Genomic DNA, 23495 nt, shown 5'->3' with positions numbered 1-23495 from the left:
TAGGTCACCTAGAACCTCCGCGTCCCGTCCAGGGAACAGACATGAAGTTTCCAGAGGTCTGGACGTGGGTGCCACAGGGGAGGAGCATTAGTTCGGGGAACCAGGTCCGAGTGGGCCAATACGGCACCACAAGCAGGACCTGACCTCCCTAACCTTGCACAGTGTCTGTGCGAGAAGGCTCACTGGGGGAAACGCTTACTTGCGCAGGCCACTGTGTGCCATTGCGTCGGTGCCGAGAGTTCCCTGCGACGGGAGTTCCCTTGCGACATGCGACGGGAGCGCAGACCACCTTGTCGGTTGATGTACGCAACGGTCGCCGTGTTGTCCGTTCGGACCAGCACGTGCTTGCCTCGTAAACACCCTTTGTGACGGTTCAAGGCAAGGCGCACTGCTGACAACTCCAGGCAACTGATATGCCAGTGCAATTGGGGGCCCGTCCATACCCCCGACACTGCGTGCCCATAGTACGTGGCCCCCCAGCCGGTGGTGGAGGCATCCGTGTAAACCACAGCATGCCTGGAGACTTGTTCTAGGGGCACTCCTGCCTGGAGGAACGTAAAGTCTGACCACGGGGTGAAGGTTTGGCGACAGGCCGGTGTAACTTGGACCCGGTGAGTGCCGCGCTGCCACGCCCACCTTGGGACTCGGCCATGAAGCCAGTGCTGAAGCAGTCTCATATGCATTAGCCCTACTGGTGTAAGTGCCGCTGCAGCTACTATATGCCTCAGGAGCCTTTGAAATAGTTTCAGTGGGACCACTGTCCTGCCCTTGAACGAATTCAAGCAGGTCAGCATCGACCGCGCACGTTCCTCTGTGAGGCGTGCTGTCTGTTCGACCGAACCCAACTCCATACCAAGAAAAGAGATCCTCTGCGTCGGGGAGAGTTTGCCCTTTTCCCAGTTGACCTGAAGGCTCAACCTGCTGAGGTGCGAAAGCACCAAGTCCTGTGTGCACACAACTGATGCTGAGACTGAGCTAGTTTGAGCCAATTGTTGAGGTAGTTGGGAATGCAAATGCCCTGTTCTCTCAGGGGAACAAGGGCTGCCTCCGCAACTTATGTGAAGACACGGGGTGACAGGGACAGCCCGGAGGGCAGGACCTCGTACTGATATGCTCATCCTTCGAACGCGAACCGCAGAAATGGTCTGTGGCGCAGAAGGATTGACACATGAAAGTACGCATCCTTCAGGTTGATCGCTGCAAACCAATCTCGGGGACGGATGCACCCGAAGATGCGTTTCTGCATCAACATTTTGAACGGTAACCAGCAAAGGGCCCGGTTCAAGACACGCATATTCAAGATTGGTCGTAACCCACCGCCTTTCTTGGGTACAATGACGTAAGGGCTGTAAAGCCCTGTATTCATATCGGCTGGAGGGACCGACTCGATGGCATCCTTCGCCAGTAGGACTGCGATCTCCGCACGCAAGACAGGAGCATCGGCTGCCTTCACTGTCATGAAGTGGATGCCACTGAACTTGGGGGATGCCGGGTGAACTGAATCGCATAGCCGAGGTTGATGGTCCGCAGAAGCCAACGAGACGGGTTGGGTAGCGCTAGCCAGGCACCCAGACACCCACAGTGGGGCAGCGAGGTGGAACACAGGGACCCAACTCGGGCGGCTTGTGAGCAGACCGGAGAGGGGTCTGAGTGTGCAGTGCAATGCTTACCTGGTTCCACAGGTTGGCAGAGGGTGCGTGAGTAGGGCCTTTGTTGATGCTCTTGAACCGCCCATTGCTGCCGGCTAGGGAAGGAGGAGGAAGAGGCTTACCTGGTTCCACAGGTTGGCAGAGGGTGCGTGAGTAGGGCCTTTGTTGACGCTCTTGAACCGCCCACTGCTGCCGGCTAGGGAAGGAGGAGGAAGAGTGAGGTCCGGTGTTGGGCTGTCTGCGACTCTCCGTGCCCTCCTGGGACCCAGAGATAGAGAAAATCGCTCTCTCATCGAGATTTTCCAGATTCTCCACCCGGCCCTCCTCCGGGGGAGCGAGAGGTGCCTTCATCATCCCCCAAAGAGCAGCTTCCTCCCTCTCTGGGTCACCCATCCCGAGGCCTCTTGCTCTTTCGCTCACCGTCAGGTTTGACGGGGGCCTGGACGGGTGGGGTGGCCTGCCCACGGCCAGCTCCACGGTGCCGCTTGCTGGAGGCTGCTGCGGATGCGGCGTGGGAGCAGGTGCGGATGCAGGGGGCCGTCCTTGGCGACGAGCAGGCTGGGGCGCTGCGGCCGGTGGACAGGTGGAGGCAGCAGCTGCCCGCCTGGGCAGGGTATGACGACCCGCCTCAGTCTGCTTCTGTGCAGCCGAGAGCTGTTGGGCCGAAGAGGCCGGTCTGGGACACAGGGGCATTATGGAACCGAATTTTGTCGGCGTCCCTCATATCAACCAGAAACAGCCAGAGATGGTGCTCCTGGACCACAAGTGTGGACATCGCACGATCCAGAGAACTCGCGGTGAACTTCGTCACTCAGAGTGCGAGGTCAGTAGCGTTTCGGAGCTCTTTCAGAACTTCCAGATCATGACCACCCTCGTGCAGGTCCCTCAGTGCCTTGGCCTGATGAACCTGCAGTAACGCCGTAGCGTGTAAGGCGGAGGCAGCTTCTCCACAGGCCGTATAAGCATCGTTGGACAGGCCAGACGAGTACCTACAGACCCGGGAGGGGAGGCACGGTCCTACCCTCTCGGCGGCCCGGGAAAGCATAGCCGACATCTCCGGGTCCGATTGAGGTGTTGCCACCGTCCCGGCGGGCGGCTACGCAGCCGAATCTTTCTCTCCAGAGAGCTCTCTCTCCGATGCAGTGATCGACATCCGGTCATCAGGAGGAGCCCCGAGGGATAACACTGGTACACTCTTTGAAGAGGGCCCAGCGCATTCCTTCAGCAGCTCGGCTGGCTGCGGAGCACTGGAGGAGTGGTGGGCCCCCAAGGGTTGGTTACCTGAGGGGTTTGCCACCACTGTAACCCTCCGACCGCCCGTACTACTGCCCGAAGTGGTCCACACCTGGCTGCCGATCGCGGCAGAGGCAACGGAGCTCTGCCCCCCTGGAGGAAACGGATCCTGGCCTGCAACTCCGAGATGGTCATTTTCCCGCAATGGGAACATGACTCATCCGTGAACGCCACCTCAGCGTGCTTCATGCCCAGACATGTGAGTCAGCGATCGTGACCATCACCCGGCGCCAGGTAACGACTGCATCCAGAAACGCACGGGCGAAATGGCATCTTTAAAAAGACGATCCGTTGTCTTTACAAAGACGCACCCGCTTATTGTACTCTTTTAGAGAAATTGGCTCTTTTAGGGAAATGCTCTTTTACGTGCTGAGACGCACAAGGGAAATGGCCGTTTGCAGCACGACAGGGGGTAGTGCAGCCTGAAGTGCGCAACCCACTCGACACAGGAACGACCACCGCTGAAGCGCCATCCGCCAACACAAAAAGCTCCCGAGAGCGCGCTAGACTCGTCACACATGAAGCAGTTTGGTAGGAGCAGAACAATGTTGTCGCTCGGCTCAGAAGCGAAAAGCTGGTATGCATTGCACTGGCTGCCTTTTTATGCTCTTACGCTGTGATCAGCGGCAGCTGGATGCAATCATCGCATGCCAATGTGCATTGGCTCGTTTGGTTTACACTTGAAGTGGATTGGTCTCTCTAAGTGAGATCCCAATTCGTCGGTCACCGACATGACTCGGAGTGACCGACTGAAAGGGAACTAAATATTTGAAAAATCTCCAAAATCTCTCTTTTCAGTTTTAGAATTTAGGTGTCTTAGTGAAACTCTGAAAATCTTCCTTCTTTGAAGCATTTCTCTGTGCCTATGAGTGTTTGATGTGAGTACAGTGTAAACTTTAATTAAGCTTAAATTTAGATTTAGCTACTTTTTTTTACATACTACAGCAAAATCTGCTCCTATTTCAACAGTAAAGGAGAAAACTATCCCTCCTGTGAGTCTGCTGTCTTCCAATTTTAACTAAAACCCTAATCATTCCCCATGCCAGTGGCTTAACTTGCGGTCTTTCCCACACTTCCCCCATCCCACTACCACTCAACCCCGCCTCATCATGCCCCATTTCTACCAAAGAGAGAAAGAAAGAGAGACCTTCACACCATCCCACAGAGGAACGAGGAAAGGCTCTGCTATTGCATGCCGTTTGATCTTTAGCCGTGGCGCTGCGGATCTATTTTGGGATGTGCCTAAGATTTCTTGTACTTCAAATGCTTCAGCAGAGAGAGAAGGGAGTGGGGAAAGAGGGTAAATATGAACAAAGTAACCTCAAAGAAGCAAAGCACTTCATATATCTTATACCTGGAGGTGCCTATCCTTATACCTGGAGGTGCCTATCCAAAAAAAAAATATTTTGTAATTTGCCCCCAAAACAGCCCACTGGTTAAAAACACACATAAATAAATCCTGGAGGTGCCTATCCAAAAAAAAAAAATATTTTGTAATTTGCCCCCAAAACAGCCCACTGGTTAAAAACACACTGTCACAATATTGTAAAAGACACACAATACAATAAAATTGTGTGTCTTTATTTCAGCATGGATATTAACAGGTTACAACATTCACAGTTTGCTTGTGTAAGCAGTAAGGTACTGTGTAGCTGTGAGTTTGGTACTGAGGCTTTTTCTGCCGAACATGTGCTAAATTAACACTTCTTTTCACACTATAATTATCTATCAGTCTTTTGCAACATCAGCTTTAATGAAGCAACATAACAATGCAGGAGTTTTCAAACAACAAAAAATGACAAAATAATGTTATTTTCAAACATTAATGTTGTAAATTATAATTTTTTTCATCTGTATCATATTCATCAGTATGAAACATCTTTTTATACTGTTATCAGAGAAAAAAAACATTGCAATCCATTTAAACAGAAAGCAGAATGCAAAATATCAAATTCAGTGAATGTCAAAAAATCATTATGCTAAACATCAGACATTAACATTGAGAGCACTCATTTTTTTCTATTAAATTTCTATTAAGTTATTCACACCTTGTTTGATGTCTGCCAGCAGGATCAGGCACTATCACAGCACATTTCATTTAATAAATTCATAATTCTGACTGAAACCACACATTTTAAGCATATACTGTATACAGTTTGGGGTTCATTATATATGAAAATTACTTACCATCTGATTGGAAATGATGTCCTTCCTTAGGCAAATTTCATTTTACACAACAATCAAGTTTGTAATAATTCTTAAAGGCCACCTCCCAATAAACATATTATAATTTATTTGAAAATTATGAAAGGCACTTATTAAAAGCACTGCTTGCATGTGCGCTGTGAAACATGTCTTGGACAAAATTATTGAGAAAGAGCACTGTTTACAATTCGAAAAAAGCAAAAGCGGCATTCTGTCAATGTCATGAAGGCTCTTTACAGCAAATGCGTGTTCTCGACAAGACTTCAAATAAAAATAGCTCAATGTCTACATCAAATCGACGAGTAAACAAAATGAACGTAGCCTTAAAAGCATTAATGATTATGTTATGGAGAACCAAAAATTGAAAGCAAAAGTGAAATGGCCGCTGTGGTAAAAAGAAGAGCAGAAACAATAAATTATTGCAGGGGGGAAATGTCCCAGGGCCGTTAAATCAAAGAGAAAGTGAAGGGGAGAGAGAAATAGAAAGAGGCCTGTGGAAGGAGACACATGGGTTGGGTAATATGTTGTGATAGTAATCAGCGGCTCCTGATCCAAGAGTTCTGCTTGAAAAGGAGAAAGCAGGTAAAACAAAAAGCGAGTATGCAGTCGCTCCCATGTGGCTACATTTTTTGCTACTGCAGTCCTTCTCTTTTATGGCATACTTAGAGATAGATCAGTATGTCCTCTTAGACGAGGATGGGAAAATAAAGATAAATAGTGGTTGTGGGCCTATATACCCCCATCTATAAATCACAAAAAGAAACAAACATAAAGACTAGTCTACCCAACATGCACTAATGGAGAAGCAAGGAATGTTATTTCTATTAAATTCTCCTTTTTAGACAATCCTTGATCCTTCTGCAGCATCTCTTAATATACATACGCACATTGTTGCAGCTTGATGTCTAAATAAATGCAGTCCTTGAAATTCTATGGCAACAGCAAGTATTGTTTGATCCAAACAAGCCAGTTTGCCAGGCCATGCTTCGGGTTGGCATGTCTTGCGAAGGTCACACTCTTTTGAGCAGCGAGTTTCCCCTCAACGAGGGGTATGACCGATGCAGCGTTCCCTTACAGGCCAATAAGAGGCCAAAGGAAGGCCAAGGTGGGGCTAGAACTCTGTATAACCCACAATGATGTGGTCCATACTGGCCCAAATTGTCCATTCACACAAGCCGCAAGTGTGTCTCAGAGCGCTGAGAACATTCCTGCATTACCATGGCAGCCACCATTTACAATCATCAACAACCATCAGCGCAAAACACTCTGAGCAAGGCAAGTTGTCTCAATCTAGGGGTAGCCAATATTAATCCCATTTTTTGGGCTCATTGTTAGAAAGAAAGAGAAAATTAAGGTAAATTTTTGTACAGTATCTACCCATACAGTGTGCATACACCACAGTCCAAAGTTTTCTTTGGTTTAAGGATGCATTACATTGATCAAATGTGACAGTAAAGACTTACCCTGGTCAATTTCAAGGATACTGATTATGCCCTTTTTTTACCATTTGTAATATAAGTCTCAGGTGTTCCCAGAATGTGTCTGTGATGTTTCAGCTCAAAATACCCCACAGATCATTTATTATATCATTTTGAAAATGCCTATTTTGAGTGGAAGCAGAAATCATGTATCTATTGTGCTGAAATCATGCGTTTTAAAGCCATATTAGTTTAAACTTCTGATATATGGTTTTCTGAGCACACACATCCGAAGCCCATGCACAGAAAGCAGCTGTGTGCATGTGAGTACTAAACAAAGTTCTCTTTCATGTCTTATTGCACTTAAACTGTCAAATACACAAAAAGTTATGTTAAAAACACACGAGTTACAAAAACAGTTGGTTATGTCTGTGAAGGTAAACAGCTGGGAAAGGAATCGCATGTTTACATTAGATCTGTATGGCAGCAGCGTAATATACAGTAAATACATCAATAAACCCACTGCTCTCTTGTTTTCTTGCTTTGCTCCAACTTTCGCCATGGCGTTAGAACTGGTACACGGTTGGCGCTTGCGAAAACACAATGGTGGTGCCGTAGGTGGAAACTTGCAGTTTAAGGGCCTTTTCTAAAAAAAATCTGAGTGGCTCATTTTTTCACAAGCTTGCAGAGAAAGGCTTACCAAAATAAATAACTGGGTTATTTTTAACATTTTCTGGGTTAATAGGTGCACTGGGTTCCCGATTATAGCACTTAAACATGGAAAAAGTCAGATTTTCATGATATGTCACAGTTCATTTGAACCAAATGCTGAAAATACAGATTTGCCACTGCAGGAATAACTATTTTTGATCAAATAAATGCAGCCTTGGTGAACATATGAGACTTCGGTCACACTTTATTTTAAGGTTCAGTTCTCGATATATTAACAAACCATTAACTACGACTTTTGCCACAATAAACTCTTAATTTGCTGCTTATTAATAGTTAGTTGTTAAGTTTAGTTATTGGAATAGGGATTCAGAATATGGTCATGCAGAATATTTGCTTTATAAGTACTAATTACAAACAGCCAATATATCAATAATAGGCATGCTAATAAGAAACTAGTTAATAGTGAGAATATAGTACTAAAGTGTTACAAAGACTTCTTTCAAAAACATAAAACTCAAAATATTACCAACACTAAACTTAATAAATGGGCACTATGGGAATAAATGGGCATGGGCACTAAATGTGAATGACTCACAAATACCATCAATTCTATCTTTCTTTCCATCAATATTTGACTTGATGTGCTTTTGATTTTTATCCTTTTATCTTGGGCCAAAAACCTAAGGCAACATGTGGTCAAAGACACCCAGAAAATGTTTGTCATAAAGCTAAGAAAGAAAAGAGCAAATAACAGGTCTTTCAATCCTGGTTCTTGTCAACAGGGAACAATAATCAGGAAGATGACTGCTGTGAACTTTAGTTCCTTCCTGAGCTTGATGGTTTAAATGGACCTACAGGGTCCAGAGAGAAAATTTGAGCTCAGAATAATGTCGCCTTGGCAGTGCAACAGCGGGCAGACTTCAGAGGACTATTAGTAGTTTCCAGTGAGCAAATAAATTGGTGATTTAATAGTAGTGTCCCTCTGTCAGCAGCGTAATTTGGATGAGGACCACAAAAAGCCACAAAGAGATGATACAGTCATCAAATCCAGATTTTACTCTCTCCAAGAGCTGAGAACTAGTAGAGGAATGGAACATTCAAGCACCAGGGAGGGGGAAATAGAGTCATACTGCAGCCACGGGATTGGATATAAACCCATGAGAACATAGTATAACATAAAATACACAAATATATTAAAAATAATAAACAACTTTTTACAAAAATACACTTTCAAACGCTGGGGTAGTCAGAAGTCTCTTATGCACTTATTACAGTAAAACAATAATAGCATGAAATATTACTATGTAAAATAACATTTTCTATTTTCTATTTTATTTTTTTTTCCTGTGATGGCCTACCTGAATTTTTAGCAGCCATTACTCCAGTCTTCAGTGTCACATGATCCTTCAGAAATCATTCTAATATGTTGATTTGGTTCTAAAGTAACAGTTCTTATTATCATCAGTGCTGAAAACAGTTGTGCTGATTAATATTTTTGTGGAAACTGTGATACATTTTCTCAGGATTTATTTGAAAAAAATATTTATTTGAATTCAAAATCTTTTGTAACATTGTCAGTGTCTTTACTGTCATTTTTTGATCAATTTAATATGACCTTCCTGGATAAAAGTCTTTATTTCTTCTTCTTCAAAAAAAAAAAGGACAAATACAAATCTTACCTCAGAGATTTGAACAGTATTGTATATGCAAGGATGAATAGTTAAAAATAAGGCCAGCAATAAGGCGAGATCTTGAATATCTATGAGTCTAATGCAATTAGCATCATGAACTGAGAAGCATAAGGGTTTTTATAAAGTTCTCAAGCTTACATCCATAAAGTGATGAAGAACAGACACATCAATTAATGAACAGAAAAACAAGATGAAAGGTCATATAATTAAAATAACAAATCAATTGACTCAGACACATTATCATTAAAGGTGAAGTGTGTAATTTCTACATCGCTAACTAGACAGTTCTTATGCCATGTGAAGGGAGACCGAGGGCACCGTCACTAATACCCGATCTTTAAACACCCCTCTGCCATGACGGGACATGTATAAATTTGATTGAAGTCTGTGATCGTACTGATTCTTTGATTTTTCTCAAGCAAAAAGCTTCTGGCGTGTGTAGATTCTCAAGCAAGGCTGCATATATATAGGTCTAAAAATATATCAAACAGGGTTCTGCCTCCTCAATCTAATCTGCAGAGCATATGAGACAACCATGACAAGTAAGAACTAGGTTGCCTTCAGGCAATCATTACTGTAGCACAGAGCCCAACTAACTTTCAGTGACAGTGTCAGTCTGACATCAGGGATGTGTTCTTCAGTATTTGACGTTGAAAAGATACCACCAACAGAGAATGATTCTTCAGCTATTAAATTCTCTGTTGTCACTGAGAAATGGGGTTTGCTTAACCTAAGCTGCCTTAGCAAACATTTTGTGTAAAAGTCTAATGCGGGTTGCCCTGAATTAGCCTGGGTGTTGTTTGAGCAAATCAAATACTTTCTATGTTTCTGTAAGGTTGGAGAAGAAAGCTCTTGCCTTCAAATAAGCCGGGCTATTTTTTCCGGGATCCAGTCTAAACATTTTGAAGGTTGTGTAGATCAGGACAGATGGGAAGACTTTAAACAAACTTGCTACTAGTAAAAGAAGAGCAAATTGAAGACGGGGCCATGAAGGTAAAAGAGCACCACCTGTGTCAACATGGCTCTGTGGGTCATATTTACTGATGCATCATTAATTTCCTTGGAGTGCTGTCTCCTTTAGAGACGCTGCAAATTTCCAGGGAAGATGAAAGAGGACAGAAGGTTAAGGATGGAGAGTAACTATTTTACTTGAGGGCAGCCTGGCAAACTATGAGCTTGTTTAAAGTACTTTTGATGTGTCTGCAAGGACAGGTTGCCAAGCTACCCTCAATTCATGTGATGTTCTTTTTTAGTTCTCAGAAAAAAATTGGAATAGGACTGACAGCTCTTGCTACAAAAATTTAAAAAAAAAAAATAGATATATATATCCATCTATCGTGGCATGACATGACATAACCAATCAATCAACAGAAAGCAGAGGTAGGTAGGCCATGGATCTATTGGTTCTGTGGCTACTGTATATGCATGTATGATAACACAAAAATATGCACAAATAAATTGCATAGAAAACAATTTTCGAGTCAACTGAATACGTTCTGCCCCGTATTATCTTGGTCCTGTTCTGGTTAATATTTTCCCTGCATATTCTCATTCTCACTGCATTTGATATCTTCATATGACCCATTTAATACTGGGAGAAATTAATTCAATTGAGAATTACTATTAGAGTGTCTGAACAATGCATGCTCTGTACATTGACAGGAAACTTTCCAACTGCCGTTTAAAGTATATAAAATTATATTATATATAAAGATTTTGTAACATTGTTACTAAAAATTTCCATTTCAAATAAGCGCTGTTCCTTTGAACGTTCTATTCATCAGACAGTCCTAAAAATGTATACATCAAGGTTTCCAATATTACAAATATTAAGCAACACAACTGTTTTCAACACTGATAAATAATGTTTCTTAAGCACCAAATGGATGAAGGATCATGTAACAATTGTGAAATTGTGAAAATTCAGTTTTGATATCACAAGAATAAACCACATTTTAAATTGTATTAATAATACTCCAAAGAGAAAGGAAAACTTGAAATCGCATCATATGACCCCTTTAAAATAGAAAACAGTTATTTTAAACTGCAATAATATTTTATGAAATATTACCATTTTTACTGTATTTTATCAAATAAATGCAGCCTTTAAATTTTTTTTATAAATAAATAAAATATTACCCGACCACAAACTTTTGAAGAAAAGTTTACATGTCTACATAAGCATGGTAATCATCTGATAGCATTATTGTACCACCACACACTAGTTTAACCAAGTGCAAATATAGTTTATGAAAATGGTAAAATGCAGAACTCACCTCTTGACCTGCAGCGATGATATTTGTTCTTCCTGGCTGGATGAAGATCGCTTCTCCACAATATTGTCACAATATGTGAAATCCATTTCTCTGAATCAAATATATTTCACTACAGATAACACTGTTATATGCACCAATGTCTAAATTTATAGTGCTGGTGAATTGGGCTGTATATTGGAAACTGTCTTGATTTTATTTATGGTATGAATGAAAAAAAATAACATGCCTCCAAATTTATGTATGACACTCTCCGAACACATGCGAAAGCATATCGCATCATCCACAGTTATATAACACAAGCTTCTTGTTGTACAGCCAAACAGGGGCTCTATTCTCCAAACCCCAACTGACAGTTGGCATACTGGGTATCTCACACATACACAAACATGAAACATGAAATAGCACTTCACCCACTATACCACGACTCTGAGTCTTAAATGCCAACACAATAAGAGCATTCAACGTAAGGAATGTTGAAGCAGTAAAAGCTGCAGAGGCCAAGAACACTTCAGAATTTCAACCAAGATAAACCTTAAATTCTGACTGCAGCTCAGGCTTCTGATCTCTCTCTCAAAACACCTTTCATTCCCTCCAGAAACGTCTGTGGCATTTTCGAGAATGGCCAAGATTAACTATCAGTCCCTGGCTCATTGCAACACTCTAATGTGGATCCGATAAAAGGAACAGTTCTTAACAGAGACTGAAGTGTCCAGTGAATTGGTCCTGCATCCGGCATTACTTGCAGCAAATTCTGCCATTCAGGCATGCGTTGGGTATTTCAATACAAGCAAATCTGCAGCACATCTAATGCTAATAGAAATGCACATTCCACTCCACCACTCCACTCAAGTGGTTTGAAGTTATGTGCTGATGCTAATAAAACCCTGGTGTGTTTGTAAAGCTCTATATTTAAGTGTTTTCCTGCATTTTGAGCCAATCACCTGAGGCATAAATTCAACTCCGGACCTGGCGCAAATTGGCAATGTACAGTACATATCAATACATATGCAGTATGAATGAGCTTTAATGACTAACAAATAAAAAATATAAAAACTATACTATAATGGAAAAATTGCAAAATACAGAAGGTCATTGAGATTTTTTCCAAATAAAATAAATAAATGCATTAAATTGAACAAACATGGCAGCAAAGATATTCATAATATTACAAAAGATTTACATTTCAATTAAATGCTGTTTGTTTGAACTTTGTTCATTAAGGAATATTGAAAAAAATCACAAAAAAATATTAAGCAGCACAACGGTTTTCAACATTGATAAGAAATGTTTCTGAAGGCAATTCCGCTTGCCTTCTACATTTCATGTAAAATGTATTAAATATGGAAAAGATTTATTTTAAATTGTGATCATTTTCACAATTTTACTGTTTTTACTGAATTTTTGATCAAATAAATGCAGCCTTGGTGAGCATATGAGACTTCTTACAAAAAATGGGGGGAAAAAATCTTAACAACCGCAAACTTTTGGACAATACTGTAAAGCATGTTACTAGCAAAATAAATAAAATAAAAATAATGCTTGTGTCGAAACAAAGACCCACACTTGTTTATAAAAGGTGGCACACCATTCATTTTATCCCTGTGCTTTTTATATCCTTGCGTATTATGTTGGTTAAATTACACCGCGACAAATTTATCGAGAGACTTTCGGTCACATTTAAAATGCACAGATGAAGGGGACATAAAGTAAGGACATAAAAGGCATGAGTCTTTATGGGTGCTCATAAATAGCAGGAGAAAGTGTAATATTGAGAAGCATTTGTAGCTGGTTTGTGCTTTTCTCTAGATTTCAGAAAACCACAGTCCAATCTGGAGCCACAGCATAGAAATAAGGATAGAAACAGGTTTATGGTGCATCGTTCTCCCAAGTGAAGACAGTGTTTATCATCATCCCTGGGCTTCATGGAAAACAAGCGAGACAGAGAATACACAACAGCAGGATAAAATGGCAAACAAAGACTTGGCTTTCGTCCTCTTGGCATGGCACTGAGTGGGATGGTGGTGATGGATTTTCAGAGAAATATGACTGAGGGGGTCTGCACCAACCCTCGTTGTCATGCTTAAAGTGAAATCCTTCAAACGTCTGTTCAGAAATGCACATGGGAGAAAGCGCTCTAATGCTGAACAGCTGCAAGAACAGGGATGCCTACCTGCATTGCAAATGATGTGTAAAATGAAACATGTCATGTAAATGTAAAATGATTACATGCCTTTTTCAAGTTTTGGCAATGCAAAAATGAAAGCTAGCGGGACTTAAGCATGTTCCTTTGATTAATTTACTCCACAAGGAGAAAAAAAACAGTTAGCGAGATGAAGCTAGCAGTATTGACTGGTCATGTGATCTCAACATGGAAGCCTCCGTGTGGTGACCTGTCCATGTCCAAAACAGCTTTTATTAGACAACCGATATGACTAGCATCTTCCAGCCTTGTGAGAATGCACATGATTTGTAATGTCTATTGTTAACAGTGTAGCAATGTATGAAGAGCAACACACATGTCACTTTTAAACCATGCATCTTTGTGCTGGTAAACACACCTTACGGAATTTGCTTGGAGAAATCTTTCGGCTCCACATGAAAATCCATATCACGTGTATTCCTTTTGAAATCTCTGGATTTCGCCCACAAAGTTTCACTAGAAACCAAGGTAAATGTGACCACACCTTCATTCTTCATTCTTACCATTCTTACATGTTCTTAAAACAATGTTCCACGTTAACTGACAAAAAAAGTTGAAATTGAAATACCTTGCCTTTTTCACCCAACAAATTATCGTTCACTTCAGTGGCTACCATTGTTCATGAATAGAAATCTTTTTTATTACCTGCTGTCCTCACGACTACAAGCCATCAATTCACAGCTCATCTAATCTCTAGAAAATTATATTCGAAACACTGGCTTCTCTCTGGCTAAGACAATGAAATTCTACTATACATGGGGGAATAAGCATAAAACCCCTGTTAATTTCCTATTTCCTAACACTATCATTGCTGTCAGTGTTTTAGAGTTAACAACTTTTCGCTATGTAGAAATATAAAATCTTCTGCAAATAAAATCTTCACACACACAAAACAGGAGCCTAAGATATTATCTGCAGAGCATTAAAAAAATCCTGCTTTTCAAAACTGCCTTTCAGTTTTAATATGCTTTGGCAAAGTTTACCTAGGTTGTGCAGGGCCAATTGATTCAGAAATTATGCTATAAAACTACAAAGAACTAATCAGAGTTTAAAAAGGTTACATTTTTGAAATCGCTCCACTGCTTTGCAGCTAATGTGGAACTGAGTGGAGGAAAGAAATATGGGAGCCAGCAAGTGTTCTGCCAAAGCCTTGGCCGAGCCTGAACCTCCATGTCACATGGGAGCATGAAGCACTACACAAGGGCAAATCAAGCAAATTGCTGGAGCCAAAAGCCATAAATGAGGCTTGTAACACTGTGTCTTAAACATAGGGTTTTTTAGCAGTACAAACAGTGCAAGCAATTTCACCTAGCCATCTTCCATGGCATGCCCAACAATTACACAGCTGTTTCATATATTACACAATAGGGCTTACAATTAATTATACTGTTGTCAAAACAGGCATGCAAAGAGTGTCACTTGGGTGTAAAAATAATTCTTCCTGGTGCTCTTTGAATAAAGGATCCCTTGGTTCAAACTTAGTCCAAGGCCCTTAGAGTCAAATATGAATGGAAAAACCTTTACTTTATAATGACTATTTAGTAAAAATAAAAAAAAAACATTACACAAAACAGTGTGTTGTGGCTTAGAAAGCCTTCATTAACCTTCACTAAGGCTTTCAAAGGCATTGGTTTGTGGAAAGTCTATTTACCTATTAACCATGATTAAATAAAATTATTTTAATTCATATTTGAAAAGAAAGGCCTTGGGCTATGAGTTTATTATCCAACTGAGTTCAGTCAGTTTTATACATTTTTGTAATTAATGTATTCAGTTTATTTTTACACAGCGAAAACTGTTGGGTTTCTCTGGGAACTTGCCTTTTTAGATTAAAGTCTATACTGCAAGTGTATAATGCAAAAATAAACACGTTCAAAATCTTGGGGTCAGTACCTTTCTTTTGTTTTTTTGAAAGAAATCAATATTTTTATTACCTAAAAGGGTGCATTAAATGCGGCAGTAAATACAATATAATACAATACAATACAATAAATGGTACAAACAAAGCAGTTCTTTTAAACTTTCTATACATTAAGGAATTGTTAGGCAACACTGTTTTCAACACTAAAAAGAAGAAGAATTGTTACTTGAGCACCAAATCAGTATTTTAGAATATGCAAGACTGGAGTAATGGATGCTGTAAATTCACGGGAATAAATTACATGTTAAAACATATTCAAACAGAAAACAGTTAGCAATAGTATTGTTGTTACTGTTGTTACCTTGCAGGTGAGCATAAGAGACTTCTTTTAAAAACTAGATTGACCCAAGCATATCTGTGACATAATTCCCCTCGTATACTACAGTGCTGGGGTTATTTCTAATGTAGAAAGAAGTTTTTTTGTTTGTTTGTTTGTTTGTCCTCAGTATACTCTATGGAGGACCGCACTCTCTGGCATTGCTCAGTTCCTCATTAAGCCTAGCTGCAAATATAGCCATGATGCCTGACCAGCACGTCTGGAAAATTGATCCCAGAAAGAGTTGCTTATGCTTCTTCCTGAGTCCTTTCGAAAACCACCATCCCACTTAGCAGCTCTCTGACTCATCTATTAACACATCACTGTGTGCTTGATCAGAGCGTGACCTCATCAACCATACAACTGCTTTTCCTCATTAACCATACAACTGCACAAGGCATTTAAGAAATGAGAGTCAAAGTAATCAGGCATCAGTGATCAAAGGAGATGGATCACAAGTCAATAACAAGGATAATGGTGAATGTGAAGACTGCAGGCTTTGACTGACACTTTAACCATGCTGATGGGCAGCTAATAAGTTCTTTGCCTCGCTGTTGCCTTGGAACATGTCAGTATATTCATTGTGGGAAAAAGACAAAGAGAGAAACCAGCTGTGGAATGGATCATCTCGGCACAGAAAATCTGGCTGCCCAACATCTGACAGCCAATTCTATGTCCAGGAGACATGACATAAAGCTGTTATTAAGTCAAATTGGCCACTTTTTGCAACACTGGAGCAAATTTGCTCGACCACAAAATGCTAATGATGCCTCTGCAGAGGCTGACAGAGAAGAAGGGATTGAGAGAAGAGCCAAAAATGAAGGAGATGGCTGCTGACCTTATAAAACTATGCTAATACACAAAGCAGCATATGTTGAATCTTGGAAATTATCCACTTCAGCAACTGTCCAGAGACAATACCAGGTCAGAAAAAGCAGCAACACCATACAACATTGAGGGTTATATGGATCAAAATTACTCTTTAAAGTCCTAGAGACAGATGGGAACAATCATTTTTGCCAACTTTCCAACAATCCATTCAGTTATGTATAAATAAATAAATAAAAAAACTAATGTTTAGGAATACTTCTTAGTCTGAAGTCAAATCTTCTTTTTTTTAGTAGTACTTTTATTCAGAGACTTTACAGAGCATTACAGACACTTACTACTGCTAATGAATCCACAGACAAGCTGCTGTGAGCATGTACTGTTACTGCACAAATAGCATACATGAAATTACCCAGAGCAGAACTATAGGGTGGAACTGGGGGAGGCTGAGGGTTTTGCAAGACTTTATTACAGCAAACACAGAATCAAACTATTTAAATGTTAAGCAAGAAAGCTCACTGGCTGAAAATGAAACGGAGACCAATCAGCTTGAGCCATGAAGTGATGATGTGACAGCTAGTAAATTGCATTAAAGGGTCATGAAACCCCAGTTTCAGCACTGGTTAGTTCTCACCACAGTTTAAAAAAATGCTAAAAGAGTGGGCGTGATGCGCAGCGGAGCGGAGGAGGGGGAATAGGGGAGACAGACAACACACACACAGCTTAGCATTCTGACAGTTTAATTTCTGAGGGTTTTGCAAGACTTTATTACAGCAAACACAGAATCAAACTATTTAAATGTTAAGCAAGAAAGCTCACTGGCTGAAAATGAAACGGAGACCAATCAGCTTGAGCCATGAAGTGATGATGTGACAGCTAGTAAATTGCATTAAAGGGTCATGAAACCCCAGTTTCAGCACTGGTTAGTTCTCACCACAGTTTAAAAAATGCTAAAAGAGTGGGCGTGGTGCGCAGCGGAGCGGAGGAGGGGGAATAGGGGAGACAGATAACACACACACAGCTTAGCATTCTGACAGTTTCATTTCGCTCCCATCGAGTTAAAAACACAAATAAATGCACAGCCATTTGCACTCTGTATCGAACACATAGGCTATATATGGACGCGCTGTTGCACCTCTGAGAACTTTTAAGGCTTATTCTGTGGCGTTTATACATGCCTTTTGACGGGTTGTGTCTAGGGCTGAACGATTAATTGCATTTGCGATAATATCGCGATATAAAAATTTTCGATTTTTCAATCGCAGAGGCTGCGATTACACGGTCACGTGACACGCGAGAGTAAAGAGGTATGTTCGACTTGAAGATCAGATCGGTGTATGACATCAAAGTATGGCGAGCGAGAGAAAGCATAAGGAGACGTCCGCACTCTCTTATAGCTCTCTCAGTACTTTGATGACACACACCCAGCAGCTAAGCAGCGCTGCTTCAAGTCGAGCGTGGGCCATCAGCAGAAAAAGAAAATAAATAAGTAAACAGCCAAAGGACGTAACTTAGAATGGGAGATGGATCGGTTTGTGAAAGCGAAGAGAAAAGCCATAGATGAAGTCGCACAGACCCAGGCAGGTGCTGGTCATTCAAAAGCTAAATACAGAAAATATGATGAGGCATATCTTGCTCTCTGCTTCACTCACCGTATCTATACCAGATGCTACAGTTGTGCGTCGCGCCACAACAGCTCTACACTGGACGCGACAAAGCGACCGATGCAAATCATTTTAACTTTGTGTCAGAACGTCATAAAAAGAACAAGGTATCAGTTTAATGTCGGATTTTGTCGCGCCGCGCTGCATCCAGTGTAGACAGTGTCACGGATTATAATGGTTCTACTGTATTTTGCCGCTCGCATCCGGTGTAGACACGGTGTGTTGGTGAAGAGGAAAGCCTGTGTGTCCTATGCCTTAGCGGAGAGCAAGAAACCCACAAAAAATAAATACATAGCAGAGAGAGAATAATAATAAGTTATTCTCTCTATGCTATTTTTCAATGTTTCAAGTGATGCAGGTGTTTTTTCCCTTTAAATTAAAAAAACATTAATCTTTCATAATGTTTAGTGAAATTATTTGGTAGTCTGAGGGGGGCGCAACCAAAAAAGTTTGAGAACCACTGGTCTAAAGTTAACAGACAGTGTTTAAAAAGTGCAGTGCATTTGTTTATTACAGTGACTGTGAATTACCTAAAGTAGTGTGGTAAAGCAACAGATTTGTTTTTATATTTCTGCAATCTACTTTAGTTTGTGTGATTTGTTACTGACTTTCATATTAGTGTTTACACCAAGCTATTTAAACATAATTATTACATGCTTACAAGGTTGGAAGTTCAACAAATCAGTCAATATACTGTGATTGTAGTTGTTAAATTAAAATGTCATTCATATCAATTCATGCATCACCTAATTTCATCGTAACAAATAGGCCTGGCCTACAGAAAAGAAAATGTATGTTTAATCTATCTAATAGTGTGTTGGTCATACTATACAGTGATTTATAGCTTGTCTTTGTTGAATAATACAGAACATAAAGAGCTTTAAAAAAATAATTGCATATTAAATCGCAATCGCAATATTGGTAAACAAAAAAATCGCAATTAGATTATTTTCCAAAATCGTTCAGCCCTAGTTGTGTCACAGAGCTGTAAAAACGGTTATGCTCACCAAGTGAATGAATCGCGTTTGTGCCGAACTCTTATTAGAAAGCAAAAACAAACCCTCTTCTTTGATCCAAGAACGTTTCTCTCAGTTATTGTGCGCGATGTCATCTCAGAAAGTCAGAAGTCAGAAAGTCATAGCAAATCAACACATGCTGTTGTGAATAATTAAGTGAAGTGTCTTCTCATAGGATAAGAACACACAGTCTCATGAATAATTTAATACACACCGACGCGTCATTGATGTACTATTAGTCCATTGCCACGTCACAAATTGTGACGTCAACACAATGTAGATTTTAAACCTGGAAGATGAAAATAGTGTAAAAAAGCTTAAAATTAACCAGTTTTCTCCAACAGTTAAAATTATCGGATGCTAACATTGTCTCTGCTAAAATCTCAGAAAAAGTAGTCTGGGGTTTCATGACCCTTTAAAGGCCCATTTGCCTGCATCATAGAGTGTCATGACTGAACTAGGTATTTATACTAGATATTTATACTGCATGTGGTTTAGCCCTTAACTCAGGGATACTGCTACTCCCATACTCACAGAGGAAGAATGCAATCTTACGTGGGTCTTCTTGGCTGAGTTTAAGGTCTCATTTGTCTAAGACATATCTGTCTAACACAATCGCAGTACAACAGGCCAACGCAGAGCCACGTAATGCATCTTAAAACAACTAGAATACTTTCAGATGGGTTAAGCACAATCCAATAATGGGAACATAGCAGATAAAAAAACACACACACACACACACACATACAGTATACAGACTTTGTATATGTCATTTCATCCAAAGGTTCCATCTGGGTGAACACTAACCAGCAAATCTGTATAGTGAAAAGATGTTTGACCAATAAATGATTTAAACTTTAAAAAGATTGAGCAAAAAAAAATAAAATAAAATAAAATAAAATAAAATAAAATAAAATAAAATAAAATAATAATAAATAAATTAAAAATTAATTTAAAAATTAATTTAAAAAAAATTGTGTTTTCATTTTTGGAAAATTCACATCAATTAAAATAATACAAATTTAAATTGAAAACTGAAGAGAATGGATTGCAGTGTTGGGAACTGAAATTCATGCTAGATTTGGTCTGTTTTAAATGTAAAATCATTTTAAATGTTAAATGCATTCATAATATTCATTATTTAAATATTATTTAATATTATCATTCAAAGCAGAGGCCATGGGGAGGGGTCCAGTTGCCCATATCCATTGCAGAGTCCTAAATAATGTTCAATGCTTAACATTTTATTTTGTATAACTAGACTCTGTAAGTAGATCAACCACACTTCCAAACTCTGAAGATATGAAAATGTGTCTTATATACAAATAATACATCAGTGTACGAAGTTCAAAGTCTTTGGCACAGTTCTGGACTGTTGTTCCATTTTCACTGTTCCAAAAGCTTCCATTCTGTAATGCCTGATTAAAAAAAATTATAATAATAATAAAAAAATGACCCATTTGATAAATTCTGTAAACTTGACAATTTGCTAGGCTCATAAAACTCTCTATAATCAGCGTAAGTGTTTCGTCAGTGTTCCACAAGAATCTCTTGGTACAGGGGGAGTCTAATGATTGGCTGACTGTCAGCCATCCAATGCACCAGTGATCAATTATTCAACAGAACTGCATGTTTTTGCCTCTCCTGACACTAAGGAATGGCTTTGCTATGCTGTTTATCACCATCTCTGTGCCTTGGCTGAAACAAAAGACACAAACTCAGTAAGCCACTAAAAGAGGATCTACAGTGTATAAAACACATAAATAGTATAAATACAACCTAAACCTTCACCATAAAAGAGACATGTGCCCTAGACAGTAAGAGAGAAGAGCCCTCTTGGAACAACCAGATTTGGCTGTCTGACCTAGTTAGCATATGAACACCCCCACAAGCAGACTGTACCACAGTCAGAAACACAGGGGCAACGCAGGCCTCATAAAGAGCTTAACACAACATTTTGAATTTTTTTAATGAAAATTGCCATTTATGCAAGTACTTATTTCTTATATCTTTCTCAAAGACATTCACAAATCCTTGACAGATCCCTATTTTCAGCACTGGAAGTAATGTTACTACTGGGAGCTGAAGTCTGTGATTTGCACACAATGTCCTCAAATTTCAAGTGAAGCGTTTTATTACAGGGTTGTGCTGCCTAATCCAAATGTGGGGAGGAGATAATTAGCCATCCTGCTCTGAAGATTGAGGGTATAAGATTATGGATGCCATAGAGATGTGGTAATATTTTTCATTCTATTATGATAGATACAGTACATATCATGATGATAAATTATTATATATATATATATATATATAAATTTTTTTAAGTACAATTTACAATTATATAAGTACATATACGTTTTATTAATTTATATTTATAATTTTATATCATTGTATATTTATTTATTTATTGTTATATAAAACATGTTAAATAAGCATAATGGTAACACTCACCCTCTGAAGCAGCGGCCCCTGGGGGCTGGGGCCCTACAGGTGTTGGTGGTACAGGTCTCGGCCAGGGCTTCCCTGAAGTAAGGCCCGTCCTCAAGACCCCAACATACTCCACAAAGGTGCCGGGGAAGTTGCCCTTCTCCTTTGTGCGTTCATTGGTGCCATGCAGCCAGCCTTTTGGGCACTTCTCATCACCCTCCTGGTAATCGGATGTCAGCAGTGCCATCTTACTGATTGTGAGGAGATCTCCAGGCTGCAGGGAGATATCGTCACCCCTCTCCTGCTTGTACTCGAACAGTGCACGGTACTGGAAACTGTCAGAGCTCATGATTTGTTCTTTACATGAGCTCTGGGATGTTTGATGCTTGTTTAAAACTGACCTGGATATAAGTTATTGGTTTAAATCCTGAGTGCGAACTCACTTGGAAAGTCCTTGGGTTAAATCCTGAGAGCTTACTGACAATTAGCTGTGTTTCTTGCAAGGGTTAAAACTCCAACAGTACCGTATGTTGGGCAGAGGCCGTTATTGCGCAGACCTAGATTTGATCCATACATAAAAAGTACAAATTTATTTGAAGCGAATTCTAGCAATCTGTGGCAAGATACAAAACAGGGTCAGAGAAAGCAAAAACAGCCCCATAAAGCAAGGGATGAACAGACGGGCGAGGGTGCAGGACAGTGGTAGCACAAATTCGGGGACACAGTGACCTGGAATCGGGACGATGGGCTTTTCTGCAGCGTTGGCACTAGTCCACATATAGAAATTAAACTTTTATTGAAGTAACCTCTCAGTCCATTAACAGGTGTGGTCAGAAAGATATTAACATAGACATTGCCAGTCTATTGATCAAATGCCAGAGCAAGAGCCTTGTTCATCTTCTTGATAAAGACCTTAAAACCTGAAAGCATTCATTTTACAGTTAGTTTCACAAATTCTAACTCAAATCAACTTGAAATTATAATCCTTGCATTAAAAGAGCAACTTTTGCATTTCAATAAAATAATAACGCCTGCATTATTGGATTGTAGCTAATATGCAAAAGCATTGTACTGAATGCATAGCATCACATCACCGGTGTTAATCAGCCGCTGAGCAATTCAATGCAAAATGACATGTAGACTACATGTCTGACTTACAGCGCGTGACTGGGACAGTGCCAACTTGTGTACAGCGTGCAGAAACTCGACTCGCGTGATATTGCTTACTATAACTTACCTCCTGTCGCACTTCCCCAAACCGCCCAAAATACAAGATGCGCGTTGTCCAAAGCAAGAGGAACGAGCGAGCATTATATGGTCTGTTTAGTTAAAACATGCGTTTAAAATATATTCCCAAATAACCTGCGTGGCTGAGTCAGACATCCAGCCAGACTAGTGCTGTAGTACGGTTCAGCCCGAGTGACGTCAGAGACCACGCCTCCGCTGTCTGCTTATCACACCGTGGGACAAAGTTGAGAACTCGGGTGTCCTTATGTAGCGGTCAGGCTATGAAGAACGCACTGCAGCGTGAAAATGTTGCGTCGTACTTTTCTGATCTGCCTAGACACACTCTCACAAGTTATATAATGCACGTCTGACGAGTGCAGATCACGTTAAAGGCATTCATCAACATAATCTTTTCTCTAGACCAGGGTTTTTATCCTTACAGACCCAAGGAAGCAGTATAAAATAGTTTACAATATTTATTATTTTTATTATTTTGTTAGATTTTATTTAATTTTATTTTATTTTATTTCTAGCAATATATATTTTGGGTGATTCTTTCCAATAAAGGAATAAAACAAAAAAATATATATCACAGAAAAGACCGTTGAAGACTCCTTTTTTGTTTTCAAAATAATTTTATTTTAATTTATTTTACATTTTTAATGTTAATGTTCATTTTTGTGAAAGGTTTA

The 23495-nt window shown here is 40.2% G+C and overlaps 1 protein-coding gene across 1 annotated transcript in view; it reads right to left on the bottom strand.

The window, feature by feature from the left end:
• Positions 1–22981, bottom strand: part of LOC107556985 (phosphatidylinositol 3-kinase regulatory subunit gamma-like) — a 176653-nt gene extending 153672 nt beyond the window's left edge. The window contains exons 1-2 of the mRNA XM_016240264.1: positions 22814–22981; positions 21601–22496 (exon numbers count right to left, since the gene is read on the bottom strand). Coding sequence (XP_016095750.1) covers positions 21601–21925 — 325 coding nt within the window. The 5' untranslated portion in view covers positions 21926–22496; positions 22814–22981. The remainder of the gene's footprint in view (positions 1–21600; positions 22497–22813) is intronic.
• Positions 22982–23495: the final 514 nt, after the last annotated feature.

Source organism: Sinocyclocheilus grahami, unplaced genomic scaffold (assembly GCF_001515645.1).
Source record: "Sinocyclocheilus grahami isolate Dianchi unplaced genomic scaffold, SAMN03320097.WGS_v1.1 scaffold586.1, whole genome shotgun sequence".
Lineage (NCBI taxonomy): Eukaryota > Metazoa > Chordata > Actinopteri > Cypriniformes > Cyprinidae > Sinocyclocheilus > Sinocyclocheilus grahami.
The sequence above is the reverse complement of the archived record's forward strand: the minus strand, read 5'-3'. Positions and strand labels throughout refer to the sequence as shown.